The sequence below is a fragment of the Rhineura floridana genome, chromosome 2 (assembly GCF_030035675.1).
Source record: "Rhineura floridana isolate rRhiFlo1 chromosome 2, rRhiFlo1.hap2, whole genome shotgun sequence".
In the NCBI taxonomy this organism is placed as follows: domain Eukaryota; kingdom Metazoa; phylum Chordata; class Lepidosauria; order Squamata; family Rhineuridae; genus Rhineura; species Rhineura floridana.
Genome location: NC_084481.1, coordinates 34,707,834 through 34,724,724, shown reverse-complemented (window position 1 = coordinate 34,724,724; position 16,891 = coordinate 34,707,834). Strand labels below are relative to the sequence as shown.

The window sequence follows — 16,891 nt, the reverse complement described above, 5'->3', positions numbered from 1 at the left end:
TTGGGTAGTGTTTCGGAAAGTGCAAATTACTTTTGAATGAATTTTACTTTTGCCTTTAAACAAACTGAATTTAAATTGTTCTCCTTCCTTAAACCTCAGAGGGCAAAATGCCTTGGGCTGAGGCTGACCCTGACAACATCATTGCTCAAGATTACTCCCCCAAATATTTTAGAAGAGCATTTGTATCCCAGGAACCTCTGATAATCAAAGAAAATTGGGTGGGGTGGGGTAATATAGCTCATTAATACAGCACACCTCAAATTCTATCCCTGGAATATAAAAAATAAAGGATTTCAGATACAGTAGCCACTTATGCATCATCACGAGAGAGAGACAGGAAATGCATCACTCAGGGAACTAAAAAGACCATTTTGCATCAAAAATTGCATATGCCAATTTATATGTATCAGTGCAAAATTAGTGGGAAAGACTGCAACCAGATGACCTGTGTGCTGGTTCAGTCTGCCACCCAAGTGCTAACTGTTGATTGAGAATTTCAGAGCCTTTCCTGCTCTCCTTTCTTATGGTTATTTGGCTTTAAACTTGACTTGGATTAGACAGCCTTTGAAGAGCAAGAGTGGGAAGCGGATTCCAGCTGGCAGGCCAGATCCTTACCTCCACACGGTGGGTAAGGGCTGTCTACTTGTCAATCACTTGACATCACAGTGAACTGTTTTGCCCACACAGTTTGATAGCAAACTGCACAGCAAAAAAGTGTGTCGGCTGATTGAACTTGAGCACAATCAGCATGGGAAGCGTTGTATAAGAGGTTTTCAGAACAGTGCTTGCAAAGCCCTTTTCGACCTTACCTGCCCTACACTTGATGCTCTGCATGAAGTAAGGTATAGGGTGTGTCTTGACCAGAACGGCCTCACATGCAAAACGGGGAGGCTTGGCAGGTCTATTCAACTCCATGGCCTGAAGGTTCCCTACCCCTGAAGTAGAGGATGTTTTCAAAAATGTTTCCTACCTCTGTAAAGTAGGACACATGGTCACACTTATTTCAGGTAGCATGAGTGAAAACCTGTGGAGGGTCAAATTGGGGGGGGGGGATCTACCACATCACAAATGTTCAAATTAATCCATTCAGAATTTTTTTCACACTCCTAAAAATAATTAGGGGAACCACTTGTTACCAAGAATATTATAAGAAGTATGTTGGCAGTGTTCAGCTCTTGCAGCCAAGAGCTATGGATAGGTTGAACTCCAAGGAGAAGTCCCTGACAAGCCCTACCTAGACCACAAATTCTTCAGAAGTCCAGGGTCAGGTTTCCTGGGAACTCCATCAGACTCTAAATGTTATCAAATGGGATACAAGAATGGGAGAAGGAGAGATTTCACCTAAACTGGGATTCAACAATTGGGGAGGAGGGTAACACCTCGGGTAAAAAAATATGAGAAATTATGTGGCAAGCCAAAATAGTTGAGAAAAGAGAAGCAAAAATTCTCAAGGCATTTCCACACATCTCTTGGATTTTATTATTGGTGCTTAGGGCCTGTGTTTTGACATTTGAGCTGGTCGAGAGACAGCATGATCCAATGAACATTATATGCCCAACTGGGTTTTTTGAGAACCCTAAAACAGGCTCACTTTTGGCCTGACAGACTGCAAACTGTGTGAAAGTTGTCTCCAGTGCAGTTGGAAAACACATCTGCACACCAGGGTCACATTTATGTGTCCACAGCAGCTCTGTTTTGAACCTAAGGGAATTTTTGGGAACCTGTTCAATCTGTAGTTGATGACTTAAAATTCATCTTGAGCTTGTTCTTCACAGAATAACATAGAACTTCTTAAGAGAAAATATATTTTTCACGGCAAGGGAGGTAGAACATTAGGACTCTTGGGCAATAAACTAAAATATGCTTCTTGAAGTGTGTTACAACTTCCCTCTTGTGCGAAAAAGAAAAAAGAAGGCACAACTGCCAGTACAACCACGTTTCTGTACAATTATTTAAGGCCTGCCCAACTGGGAGGCATCTTGTTAGTGATTTGATCTTTAACTACTTATGGTATATAACTTCATAGCACATAATGTAAGACTAGTGGTGAGATTCCCTAAAGCTATAGAAGGACAGAAGAAAGATGGTAAAAAGGCTTAATGGACTTGAAAGCTGTTGTAAAATGGAAACCAGGGTGCAACAGAGGAGTTGGAAGTGTCTGTAAAGAAAAAGGGGGAAAATCACCAAGTCTTTTCCTTGGATTTCAACCAACATCTGTTTGAATACATATAATTTTAAATTCTAAAGTGTTTTGTTCATAATAGGTATTTACTTTAATTCAGGGTACATTTCTGGAACACCTCAATAGGACGAATGCGTAAGATGCCCTGTGCAGCCACCGATTTGTATTTAATTAAAAAAAAACCTTAAAAGGAAATCAGTTCATAGATTGTAATGAAGCTCAGGGAAAATGAAAAATAAATGACTTAAGTATACCTAATAATATTTGACAAGCTCTGCCATGATTGCCAATTTTTTTTATTTCAGTTGTAGAAAATACTAATCAAAGTGGAAAAAGAAGAAGCCAAGGGAAATGTGACTTTTAAAAATAGGAATAAATTGGGCGAGTAGGTGACTAGAAGATATAAACTGGGGAAGTAGATAACAATTTGCAAAAAAAGTGGCCACCATTCTTCCAAAGTTAAGACGGGCAGAGCAATCCAAATGCCGGGGGGCAGATGGAGAAGGAGCTGTCACAAAGCTCCATGGGATCCTCCTCCTGCTGGGGAGCTGCCAGCCTGGCTGAATGCTGGCTCCATCAGGAGCCATGCACATGAGCCGGCCAGGAAGTGCAGGCTTCTATGAACTGGCCTCCCAGGAAGTAAGCTCTCCCTGTAGGCCATAGTGGAAATTGTTTTACTGTGCTGCCTTTTGGCCTGTGGAGTTTCTGGGTGGAGCAGGACCCAGGAGAGGACTCTGAATGCAAGGAGGATCTTATGTAAGTCTTTCCCTGAGGCTCCTTTCCCCCAACCCCCAGAACATCCCATTTTTAGGGCTTCTTCTGGCTTCTTCTGGCCCTCTGTCTACCAGGCTGGCCATTCCCGGCGGACCCCCGGCAGCACCATGGCTCAGCCACAGCAGAGGGCTTCTGACGGCAGAGCCTGGTAGAGCCTGGTACAGCCAGGAGCCTGCCTGCACAGTCAGGGATTCAAGACATCCAACTCGCCCCAGCCCAGCAGAAATATGAGTTGGATTGCACACTAAATCCCTCTGATTTGAATGAGACTGTCATTTGTGCATAATTCTGACACTAATACCTATGGCACTTCAAAATGCTTAACTCTGGCTGGCTGGAGCTTGATCAGTATGATTAGAACATATAGCAGAGTTGATTTGGTCTGTAAACATTCCCTCAAATGGCAATTTGCCCAGAAAGAACTTACTCCTAGCTCTACCACTAACACTGGCTAGCTGTATGATACAGAGCTACGTGGTGAATTCTAGGCTGCTGGAACCAACAGCAGCAGTGCACAAGTCCTTGCTCTATAAAATGATTCCTCATAGGACTGGCTCCCTGCAGAAACGTTGTGATTTTGCAGAGGCTTCTGGAACACACTCTGTTTGGGAGAGAGCAGCAGCTCAGCAGTAGAGCATCTGCTTTGCATGCAGAAGATGCCAGGCTCAATCCCTGACATCTCCAGGTAGGGTTGAGAAATAACCCTGTTTGAAACCCTGGAGAGCTGATCCCAATTAATGTAGGCAGTACTGAGCTAGATGTACTGGGGGTCTGACTCAGGATAAGAGAGGTTTCTATATTCCTATGTAGAAATGCCCACATATCATCCTCATACTGCTCTTCCTGGTATGCCCAGGGCAGTGAAAAAAAACTTGAACCACTCCTATGTGTCTAGTGTGCAAGTCAGATGATGGAGTGCTTCCACTTCTGGGATTTGTAAGAGACAGAAGTAAGACTATTAATGGCACTAGTCATGATAGTGATGTACTACTACCAATGTCAGAGGCAGTATGCCTCTGAATACCAGTAGCTGCGGGGAGAGTGATGTTGAGCTCATGCCCTGCTTGAGGACTTTCCATGGGCATCTGGTTGGCCACTGTGAGAAGAGAATGCTGGACGTTTGGCTGTGACCAGCAAGGTAGTTCTTATGTTCTTAAAAGAATTTGCCCTCCTCTTCTAGTGGATGGCAGTTGCCATGTGTTCAGTACACAGGACAAAATGTATAGGAGGGAGTAACTGGGCAGCTGTCACACATCCCACATTTAAGCTCTTCATATGTGTTAATATTTGTGACCTCCAGACAGAAAAGTAGCTCTTGAGACACTAATGACAGCAGCTCAGGGCAGCCTGTGCATGCCTATTAACTGCTGTATGCTAGGGTGTTCTAGTCTGACAAATGGCCCCGATTGGTCATGATAGCTAGCCTGGATTGGCTTGATTGGAACCAACTGGCAGCCCTGATTGGTTTTTCAGATAGCTCTGATTGACGTTTTCCTTTACAACAACCTTGTTCTATCTCTGTGGAATTCCCATTGATGCCTTTAGAAAAGGGTAGTGTGCGTATGCAAATGGTGTTGCCTCGCTAAGGGAAGGATATAGTTTGTGGGAGTCATTTTCAATTTTCCTATCTGCAGGGAACCATTCCAAATGATTGTGTCTGTTGAGGAACTTTTGAATATTATGCAAGATTCTGGAAAGTGTTTTAGGACGTGCGCACACACACACACACACACACACACACAACACAATCCACAGACAAGTGGGAAGGATCACCAGGCTCAGAGAAACCCCAAGGTTTGCAGATGTACAGAAATTTTCTTTAGAAGACAAAAAAGAGGGAGTCTGTCCCCACAAAACAACCACAGCAGGTAATAACTAAGCATGCTCACTTGGCACAGAATGGTAGCTGACTGGCAGCAGAGGAAATGGAAAATGCGGGTGGGGGGGAGAGAATGGAATGGAGTATCCTGATAAAGGGCATGGCATGTCCTAAAACACACACACAATCTAAGGCTACATAATATGGAGGAAGATCAGTTGTGGTGGGCAAGCTGTCGTTTGGAGAGTTTTATCTGCTAATGTCATTGAGGACTTCAGGGAAGTTCCAGTAATATCAAAAACACTAATACAGCTTCACTGCTTCTTTATCACAGAGTTAGGTACAACACTTCTGCCTCAAGACTATCTCCTTGACCTGATGTGGTCAACTCTAGACCACTGTTCTTCAACCTTGGGGCTCAGATGTCGTTGGACTTCAACTCCCATCAACCCCAGCTATCTTAGCCAAAGGCCAAGGATAATGGGACTTGCAGTCCAACAATATATGGGGATCCAAGGTTGAAGAACAGTGCCCAAGACTTACCATGCTATTCTCCTGCTTTAAGGCTTGGCAGGGAGGAATATAATAGCTTATGATAACCTAGAACACTGGTATGTCCAGTCCTATCCTTTTATAAGCCAAACATGCTTAGTAAATAATGTGTTTTACAGTGCCCTGATCACACTCTGTGAGTCAACACGAGCAAAGAAAGGTCTGCGAGAGCTCACTGATATCATCTGGTATTTGCGTGCTCATATGCTATAATATTATCCCTTTGATTTAGCTTCTTGGTTTTGAAGTATCAGAAGAGCATCATAAATAATAAATAATAACCACATCTCCATGCAAAACAGCTTGCCTAACATTTAAAAAGTTAATCAAGTGATTTTATGAGACTCTTTTTTTCTTTTTTAAAAAAGTAATTTTGCAGTAGCACATACTTTAGCTTATTTAGAACACACAGAAGACTGGAGACAAACAGCTATTCCATCACAAGCACGGCAGGATTTACCAGACTCTTACAATTATTGGACTGATTTTTCCATTGACATGCATCATGTTCAGTTTCTGCTTCAAGACACTTTAAATATACGGAATGGTTGTCTTGTCCAGCTGTACAGTTACATAGTTGCCTGTGGGTAAAATGAAGGTTTTATTGCAAAACACATTTCAGAAGGGAGAGATTAGTGGTTGTGGGAGATGACAATGTTCAGCAGCGAAAATAAGTCTTTAGGAGCAGGTGACGCTGCCACATACCAGGTCAGATGTCCAAGGAACCTGTTGTCTACTCTGACTGGTAGTAGTGCTCCAGGGACTCAGGCTGAGTCTTTCCCATCACCTGCAGCCTGATCATTTTAAAGAAGAGGCACCAGGGATTGAACCTGGGACCTTCTGCATGCATAGGATGTGTTCTGTCACTGGGCTAAAGTCCCTCCTATGCTTTCTACCAGAAGGACAAAAATTGCCACCCATCACTGAAGTGCAAAACTGTCAGGATAAATTTAATCCGTCTTCCCAAAATGCATTTGGCTTCCCTTGGCTCCTCACCTCTCACAGCTGAGAAAGAACACACACATATACAGCAAGCTTACTCTGAATTTCAGTTTAGGCAAAATTTGGTAACATGATCTAGGGGATCCACAGAATCCCATAAGAAATGTTGCTAGTCTAACTGAAATCTCAGCATTCTTCAGAGATATTGCCTGAGGAGGAACCCGCAAATTTCCTTAGAATTTAGGCAAGCTGCATAAGATAGGGGGGCTTGAGGGTCCTCTGAGTGAAAAGATGGGAAGAAAATTGGAAATATATAGTATATAATGTAGTTTGTCTGCACATATTTGGATAGGCATGTGCGCAGCTTCCATGAAGATCCAAGGTCCTGCCTCACAGTGTAACACAGCTGAGGAGCAAGATTATGGGACTGTAATAGTTAGAGAGCAAGTGTGGGAGGTGCAGGAGGAGCCAATATTAGATTAGATTATCTAGCTTTTTCCCCCCCAAAGAGATGGTGGCAGGAGATAGGGGCTTATTACCAAAATGGGCATAATATTCAGTATAGTTTATCCAAGCTTCATTACTGGTGGAAAGCTAACACTCACATTCCATAGCCTTCAGTCCTGAGGTAAGTACAGTTCTCTTACAAGGAAAACAAAACTGAAAACTGCTGAGATAGGCATTAAGCCTTTTAAATGTGACAATTTGAGCCAGGCCTGAGATCTGCATTTTAATTAACATGTGTATTTTTCTTTGATCCACTATAATTTCCTAGTGCATGATTCTGCTGTCGTTTATGTTCTATAGGAGAATGTGGCTAATGTTTGAAAATAGTCGTTCAAAAGAGCTTCTTGACAAGCAGAGTCCATTGATTTGTTTGTTTTTTATATAACAGTATTTGTACACAACCCTCTTGCAAAACATCAGGGCGGTGTACAGCAACATAAACATTTAAAATTATTACAAAACTATCTTTAAAAATAACTGGCTGCTCAAGATACATTTTAAATAACAACATAGGCCTGTCAGCATAAAAAAGTTTTCAAGAGATGCCTGAAAGTCAAAAGCAAGGATGCATGCTTTATATTGATTATATGGCATTTCTATTGATTGTTACTTGCATTAATTTTTCGTGAGGTAGAATGCCAAATTATTTCTCGGTATGCTTTCCTTATTAGCATTCTCAGGAAGATGTCCATAAGGATCTCATATAAGACTTGATGTCAAGAATACATTAATTCACAAGCCTAATGTCCCATATTCAAATTTCCTCTGTTTGAATCCATCTTATCTGGGAATGGCACAGTTAAAGTTGATAGTGTTTTCTTTGTGTTATGTTGTAAGAACTGGTTTGCTAAAATCCACAGGTAATTTGATAATAAACACCTTTAATTAGGACTTGAATGCACATCGCCTTGAGCGTGTTGGTGGGATCAAGCTTAATAAACAATCAAGAGCATCATGATAATTAATTTAAGTGTTTCATTACATTGTTAAGATCCATAAGGATAAAAAAAATTAGATTCTTCTATTGGTAGCAGAGTTTTGCAGAGGTGCTGCCAATCCAAAGATGTTCCCTAGGCCACCACAATAAATAGCTGCATTTATGTGGGAGTAAAAGGTGCTGATCTGTATTCAGAAGTATTATTTTATTTATTTGTTATATTTATACCCCACCTTTCTTTCACCATGGAATCCAAGGTGGCATACATGTGGTTCCCAGGTGGTCTCCCATCCAGGCACTGACCAGACCCAGACCTGCTTAGCTTCAGTAGTACCCATCCCCTTCTAATATCAGTTGTGGGTAGCCATGGTCTTAGCTTTCATTTTTTTAAAAAAGTGAGTCATTATGTTACAGAGACTGGGAGTTTTGAAGCAAAATGTGTTCTAAAGTTACTGTTGCTAAGGATGGTCACTTAGGCCCAATCTGCAGTGTACATTTAAAGCACTCTTATACCACTTTAGACAGTCATGGCTTCCACCAAGGAATCATGGGAACTGTAGTTTGTTAAGGGTACTGAGAGTTGTCAGGAGACCCCTATTCCCCTCTCAGACCTACAGTTCTCAGAGTAGTGTAACAATCATCCCTCTTCCCAAGGAACTCTGGGAATGAGAGCCAGTGTGGTATACTGGTTAAGGTGTTGGACTACAACCTGGGAGGCCAGGGTTTGAATCCCTGCACAGCCATGAAGCTCACTGGGTGACCTTGGGCCATCTCAGCCTCAGAGGAAAGCAATGGTAAACCACCTCTGAATACCACTTACCATGAAAACCCTATTCATAGGGTTGTCATAAGTCGGAATCGACTTAAAGGTCGTCCATTTCCATTTTCCAATGGGAATTGGGATTTCCTAGCAACTCTTAGCATCCTTTACAAACTACAGAGTGATATTCAATCTATTCCTAGTCAGAGTAGACCCACTGAAGTTAAGATATGACTAACTTAGGTTCATGAATTTCAGTGGGCCTACTATGAGTAGGACTAGTTGAATATAACCCACAGTTACCAGGATACTTTGAGAGAAGCCATGACTGAAGTCATATAAGAGAGCTTTAAATGTATGGTGCAGATAGGGCCTAAGTCAGCTTCCCATGCTCAGTGTTTGTTGTCAAGCAGGGCATGCATTGCCATTGTCTTATACCTGTAAAGTTGGGAAAAGTTACATGTAGCATGTAATGGGGGAAAACCAAGGAATGCTTTAAATATAGTTGTGATACTGAGGCTACGGTAAGTGGCAATCTTTATTACATCACTGGGAGACACAACCCTGGCATAAAGCATAGCTTGTGTAGGGATTGGAAACTGTGGCTGTCCAGATGTTGTTAGATTCCAGCTCCCATCAGCCCCCGGCCATCATCGCCAATGATCAGGGATGATGGGAGTTGTAGTTCAACAATGACAGGTTCCCCATCTCTAGTCTATGGCAAAGTGTGTGATTCCTGAAAATAAATAATCATTCAGTTGTAGCTCTAATCATTCTCCAACACAAGTAGCAGGGCATACTCTAGACTTAGTTTTTGCAACTGGACATGAAGATGGTGATCTGAATGTGGGGGACCTTACATGAGTCCCTCTGTCATGGACAGATCACTGCTTGCTGAAGTTTAGACTTACAGTGGCTTTTCCACTCTGCAAGGGTGGGAGACCTATTAAGCTGGTCCACCCACAGAGACTAATGGGTCCGGATGGTTTTCCAAGGGCTCTGGGGAGTTTTCCGGCTGATAGGGATGGTGCTCCTGTCGAAACCCTGGTTGAACTGTGGAATACAGAAATGACTTGGGCGGTTGACAGGATTGCTCCTGAGTGCCCTCTCCCGTGTAAAGCTCGTATGGCTCCATGGTATACCCCAGAGCTGAGAGCAATGAAACAATATAGGAGACGGCTTAAGTGCAGATGGAGACGAACTCCAGGTGGATGCAATTATACACTGGTAAGTGACTATGGTAAGCTGTATTTAGGGGCAGTGAGGGCAGCAAAAAAACCAATATTTTGCTGCCACTATCAAATCATCAATCTGCCACCCAGCGGAGCACTTCAGAATTGTCCAGGGGCTATTACACGCTGGCCCCAAGGACATGGTAGAACCATTTGAGGCCCTCTGTAATGAATTTGCTAGGCACTTCCAGGATAAAATCTTTAACATCCGCCAGGACTTAGACTCCAGTGTTATAGCAGGTGAATCAAGCAAGGTATCCAGAGCACAGCCTTGTCCCAATTTGTTGGATGAGTTTCAGTTGGTACAGCCTGAGGAAGTTGACAAGGTGCTTGGATATGTTCATGCAACCACTTCTGTGCTGGATCCTTGCCCTTCTTGGCTAATAAAAGCTAGCAGGGATGAAACAGCTGGCTGGGCCACGGAAGTGATTAATGCCTCTCTGCGAAAGGGGGTGGTCCCTGGCTGCCTGAAAGAGGCAGTAGTGAGACCACTCCTGAAGAGACCCTCGCTGGACCCAGAAAATCTTAATAACTATAGGCCGGTAGCAAATGTTCCATTCCTGGGCAAGGTCCTTGAACGAGTGGTGGCAAGCCAGCTCCAGACACTCTTGGATGAGACTGATTATCTGGATCCGTTTCAGTCGGGTTTCAGGCCTGGTTTTGGCATGGAAACAGCCTTGGTCGCCCTGTGTGATGACCTCTGTCAGGAGAGAGAAAGGGGGAGTGTGACTCTGTGATTCTCCTTGATCTCTCAGCGGTTTTCGATACCATTGACCATGATGTCCTTCCGGGAAGACTGGCTGAGTTGGGAGTGGGAGGTACTGCATGGCAGTGGTTCCGCTCCTACTTGGCAGGTCGGCTCCAGAAGGTGGTGCTTGGGGAACATTGCTCAGCACCTGGACTCTCCAGTATAGGGTTCCACAGGGGTCAGTTCTGTCCCCCATGCTGTTCAACATCTACATGAAACTGTTGGGTGCAGTCATCTGGAGCTTTGAAGTGCGTTGCCATCAGTATGCTGATGACACACAGCTCTATTTCTCCTTTTCATCAGGTGAGGCTGTTAATGTGCTGAACAAGTGCCTGGCTGCGACAATGGACTGGATGAGGGCTAATAAACTGAGGCTCAATCTAGACAAGCCTGAGATGCTGCTAGTGGGTGGTTCTTCTGACCAGATGGTGGATGTCCAACCTGTCCTGGATGGGGTTGCACTCCCCCTGAAGGAGCAGGTTCGTAGCTTGGGGGTTCTCCTAGAACCATCTCTGTCACTTGAGGCTCAGGTAGCCTCAGTGGCACTAAGTGTCTTCTACCAACTTCAGTTGGTGGCCCAGCTACGCTCCTATCTGGACAGGGATAACATGGCTTCAGTTGTCCATGCTGTGGTAACCTCCAAGATAGATTACTGCAATGCACTCTATGTGGGGATGCCTTTAAAGACGGTTTGGAAACTGCAGCTTGTGCAAAATGCAGCGGCCAGATTGGTAACAGGGACCAGACGGGTCGAACATATAAAACCGATTCTAGCCCAATTGCATTGGCTGCCTCTATGTTTCCGAGCTCAACTCAAGGTGCTGGTTTTAACCTATAAAGCCTTACACGGCTTGGGACTACAATACCTGATGGAACGCCTCTCCCAACACGAACCCACCCATACACTACACTCAACATCAAAGGCCCTCCTCCGGGTGCCTACTGCGAGGGAAGCTGGGAGTCTGGCAACAAAGGAGAGGGCCTTCTCAGTAGTGGCCCCCAAATTATGGAATGTTTTTACTGACGAGGTGCGCCTGGCACCAATACTGTTATCTTTTCAGTGCCAGGTCAAGACTTTCTCTTCTCCCAGGCATTTTAGCATGTGTTTTCAAATTGCTTTTTAAAAATGTGTTTTTAAATTTGTATATTTGTTCTTAATTGGCTCAATCCAGACAACACTGAGATGCTGCTAGTGGGTGGTTCTTCTGACCGGATGGTGGATGTCCAACCTGTCCTGGATGGGGTTGCACTCCCCCTGAAGGAGCAGGTTCATAGGTTGGGGGTTCTCCTAGGTAGCCTCAGTGGCACAGAGTGCCTTCTACCAACCGGTTGGTGGCCCAGCTACGCCCCTATCTGGACAGGGATATCCTGGCTTCAATTGTCCATGCTCTGGTAACCTCCAAGATAGATTACTGCAGTGCGCTCTACGTGGGGCTGCCTTTGAAAATGGTTCGGAAGGTGCATCTTGTGCAAAATGCAGCAGCCAGATTGGTAACAGGGACCAGACGGTTCGAACTTATAAAACCGATTCTGCCCCGCTTGCATTGGCTGCCTGTATGTTTCCGAGCTCAATTCAAGGTGCTGGTTTTAACCTATAAAGCCTTATATGGCTTAGGACCACAATACCTGATGGACCTCTCCCGACATGGACCCACCCGTACACTACGCTCAACATCTAAGGTCCTCCTCCGGGTGCCTCCTCCGAGGGAATCTGGGAGTCTGGCAACAAGGGAGAGGGCCTTCTCAGTGGTGGCCCCCAAATTATGGAATGATTCTTGTGATGAGGTGCGCCTGGTGCCAACCCTGTTATCTTTCCGGTGCCAGGTCAAGACTTTCCTGTTCTCCCAGGCATTTTAGCATGCCTGTTAAATTGTTTTTAATTTTTTTAAAAATTGTGGTTTTGGATTGTTTTTTGTGTTTTAAAATTTGTATATTTGTTTTTATTGTTTTTAATTGCTGTAAACCGCCCAGACAGCTTCGGGTATGGGGCGGTATATAAATGTAATAAATAAATAAATAAAGTTTATTCCCTCCCTCCCCCTAATATTAAAACAGTATTTTTTTTATTACTGTTTACTGAAAATAGCCCTTTAACCAAATTAAATGATTGTTTTAATCTCCATATGTGTTCTGCTGTATTTATTCACTGAAGGTTTTGACCACTGATGTGTTTTTCCCTAGAAATTAACATTAACACAGCCTTAAGCAAGATAAATATTCATTTTATTTATTTCCTCCTCTGTAAGATTAGAAATATGTTTCATTAGCCCTAAAGGTAGCTGTCAAGTGAAAGTGCAAATTGGAGTGTGCAAAAATGCTATGTTCCTCTGCTGATAAAGCAAATGTGAGCAAGCTTTTAGTTACAGCTGTGTAGATGTTCACACATTTGCTTAAATGACCCAATACAAAAACAAAAAATAAGAACTCATATTTGTAGTGTTAGAATAACATCTAAGAATCTTACTCTTCTTCCCTGCAGGATTATGCTGAAAAGGAGAATACGATTGCCAAGGCTCTGGAAGACCTTAAAGCCAACTTCTATTGTCAACTTTGTGACAAACAGTACTACAAGCATCAAGAGTTTGACAATCACATCAACTCTTACGACCACGCTCACAAACAGGTAAGCCCATACACGTTCATGGCTGCCAATATGATGTAAAGAGCGAACATCTCTTTTCGTCATCACCGTCCGCTACTTCATGCCTGAGACTGGGTTGAAAATTATTGAAAATTATATTGATTATAACATGTGTGTGCCATTTTGAAGAAAGAGGGTACTTCCAGATTGTCACTGTTTACAGGTGGAATTGAATTACACACCAGCAAATTCAGGGCCACATTCACACTACAAATTTATTCCACTGTTATTCCACATTAAACAGTCATGGTTTCCCCCAAAGAATCCTGGGAAGTATAGTTTGTGAAGGGTGCTGAGAGTTGTTAGGAGATTCCTATTCTCCTCACAGAGCTACAATTTCTAGAGTTCTCTGGGAAGATGGACTGACTGTTAAACCACTCTGGCAATTGTCGCTTTATATATATATATACAAACCCACCCTGGACCCATTGGTTTGTGACAACTACTGACCGGTTGCAAATACCCCCTTCTCAGGGAAGGTGATTGAGAGGGTTGTGGCGCAGCAACTGCAAGTACTCTTGGATGAAACAGGTTATCTTGACCCATCCCAGTCTGGGTTCAGGCCTGGTTATGGGACTGAACTGGCCTTGGTCACCCTGATGGATGACCTTTATTGGGAGAAGGACAGGGGAAGTGCGACCCTGTTATTCTTACTTGATCTCTCAGGGACTTTTGATACCATTGACCATGGTATCCTTCTGGGCTGACTTGGTGAGATGGGTATTGGAGGCACTGTTTAACAGTGGTTCCGATCCTATCTCCAGGGTCGTTCTCAGAGAATAGCATTGGGTGACTGTCTTTTGGCCCCCTGGCATCTGTGCTGTGGGGTGCCGCAGGGTACCATCTTGTCACCCATGCTGTTTAACATCTATATGAAGCCCTTGGGAGCAGTCATCAGGAGATTTGGGGCGAGGTGTCAGCAGTATGCTGATGATACCCAGCTCTATTTCTCTGTAACATCTGAATTGGGAAAGGCCGTGCAAGCCCTGGACTGCTGCCTGGACTCGGTGGTGGGCTGGATGAGGGCCAATAAACTGAGTCTGAATCCTAGCAAGATGGAGGCGCTGTGGGTTGGTGGTTCCTGAGTTTGGATAATTGGTCAGTTGCTGTCGGGATGCGGAATTGGGGTCCCGTGGATTTAGAGTCAGCAGACGAGGGGGAGAGGAGCCCCCTGTCAGACTTGAGCGAAGGAGAAGGAGAGAAATGTCCAGAGATAGGGTTGCCTAGCAACGGAGATCCTGGGAGCGCCAGAGTCTCAGAGCCAACCTTGAAAGTTCACACGCCTCCCCCTCCGCCAGGACCTCCCCTTACGCCCATACTGGAGTCGGAATCTTCAGAAGGGGAGGGGCCGGCGCTTCCCCCCTCACCGCGTACTCGACGACGAATGAAGAGACAAGAAAGGGGGAGGGGGAGACAGGTGGCCCCAGAGGGTGGATTGAGGCGGAGTGAAAGGCTTCGCGCCCGTTTGGGTCCTACTTAAGAGTTGGGCGGGAAAGTGCACTTCGCTCTGTCAACTATCTTTCCATGTTGCAGGATCTGTAAGTCAGTGGCGCCTTATGAGAAGGCGCAGCGTTTGTGTGGATGTCACTCTAATAAAAACTGAATTGCTTTCACCCACTGGTCTGGTCCCTCAGTCTCATCCTGGACCCGACAGCTTGACAGAGCCACCTAAATTGCTCTCAACGCTCTCTCCACGGGACAAGGACAAGATGTCAAAGGGAGCGGAGGGAGGAACAAATCCCACTTCTGAGACGGAAGAAGTGAGACTCTTGAGGACTAATGTGGCTGATTTACAGACGGATGTTCAATCCTTGCTGGCAGCAGTCCAGGCGCTGAAAATGGATAATCAGGCCTTGAAAGCCACGATCGATCGGATGCGAACCACCTCTCCAGCCGCTGCGGTAAAGGTGCCCATTGGATTACCCCCAAAGTATGCGGGACAAAGTGATCAGTTGGCAACCTTCGTGGCTCAATGTGAACTATACTTGGATGTCAGGAATGCAGAATTTCCGGGTGATGGGGCTAAAGTGGCATTTGTGATCAGCCTCCTGGAGGGAGAAGCTGCAAAGTGGGTGACTCCGTATCTGGTGAGAAAGGATGCTCTCCTAGGAAGGTACAGAGGATTCATACAAGAAATGACTGAGATGTTTCAAGACCCGCAAAGAGCGGAAACTGTAGAGCGGCAGCTAGGCGCCCTGAAACAAGAAAAAGGAACTGTTTCCGAGTATACTAATGCATTTAAAATTTTATCCCAAGAGACTGGCTATAATGAGGCAGCCCTGATGTTCATGTACCGGAGCGGACTAAACGCGGAGATCCTGGATGAACTGGCCAGGACCGCCCCCCCCGACCTGCCAGAACTTATTCGGCTGTGCCTGCAGATCGATCACCGACTGGAGGGGAGACGCCTGGAGAAGAGACAGGAGGCCCGTAGATACTCCGCCTCGGCACCTCGCAGCAAGAATCCCTCCACTTCGGGAACGACAGGTAGCGCGACCGAAGGGCAGGGGGGGGGCAGACCAAGGCTCTCGGAAGAAGAGAAAGAGAGACGACACCGAGAACACTTATGTTTCTATTGTTCCAAACCGGGTCATATGGCCCGAGATTGTGGGCTAAAGAAGGGGAAGATGGAGCCGTCGGAAAACTAGAACACCCAGTCCACGTGAAGGCCGGTGGACTGGGGGCAGCGTTGTACAAAGGCCCCCCGATGACCCAGCCTCCCTCCAAAGGAGTGCTGGTTCTACCTGTGCGGATTACAACTGCCAGAGGAGTGATGTTCAACTCTACTGCCTTAATCGACAGTGGAGCCTCCACCAACTTCATCGATGCAAAGCTGGCCAAGCGTTATGGCATCTCTAGCTGGACACTGGACACCCCCCTTTCCGTGGAGACCATTGACGGGAGACCCCTGAAGTCAGGGGGGGTAACGCAAGCCACAGAGGAATTGAAGCTTCAAATTCCCGGGCATGAAGAGCTCATCTCACTGTACGTGTCAGATCTTTCAAGCTTTGAGGTGATTCTGGGGAAGCCCTAGCTCGCCATGCACGAGCCTAAAATAAGTTGGAAGGAGGCGGTGGTGTGGTTCACATCTCAGTACTGTCAGGAGAACTGCCAACCAGAAGGAATCAAGAACACCTTAGCGGGAGCCATACAAGAGGGCACGCCAGCGATGCTCCCTCCGAAGTATGAGGAATTCAAAGATGTGTTTGACGAAAAGGAAATGGAAACATTACCCCCCACCGTCCTTACGACTTTACGATCGATCTTGTGCCAGGGGCCAGCATACCGGCGGGAAGGATTTACTCGCTCACAGAGACTGAAAGGGTGGCTCTGAAAGAGTTTTTGGAAAAGAACCTGAAGCGAGGATTCATTCGCCCGTCACAGTCTCCGGCCGGGGCACCTTTGTTGTTCGTGAAGAAGAAGGGGGGGGAGCTCAGGCCGTGTAATGATTACCGCGCACTGAATCAGATCACCACCCCTAACAGCTATCCACTGCCTTTAATCTCAGAGTTGCTAGATCGGCTACGTTCAGCCAAGATTTTCACGAAGTTGGACTTGCGGGGAGCCTACAATCTAATCAGAATGAAGGAGGGACATGAATAGAAAACGGGGTTCCTCACGTGTTACGGTCAATTTGAATACCTTGTCATGCCGTTTGGGCTTTCGGGAAGTCCAGGAATTTTTCAAAAATTCATGAACGATGTATTTAGAGACTTACTGGACACGTATGTAATCTGTTACTTAGATGATATCCTGGTGTTTTCGGAGAATCAAGAGGATCACGACCGACACGTAAG

At 45.2% G+C, this 16,891-nt stretch overlaps 1 protein-coding gene across 1 annotated transcript in view; it reads left to right on the top strand.

Moving 5' to 3' along the window:
- Nucleotides 1-16,891, top strand: part of ZNF804A (zinc finger protein 804A) — a 327,887-nt gene that overhangs the window by 238,109 nt on the left and 72,887 nt on the right. The window contains exon 2 of the mRNA XM_061608268.1: nucleotides 12,933-13,076. Coding sequence (XP_061464252.1) covers nucleotides 12,933-13,076 — 144 coding nt within the window. The remainder of the gene's footprint in view (nucleotides 1-12,932; nucleotides 13,077-16,891) is intronic.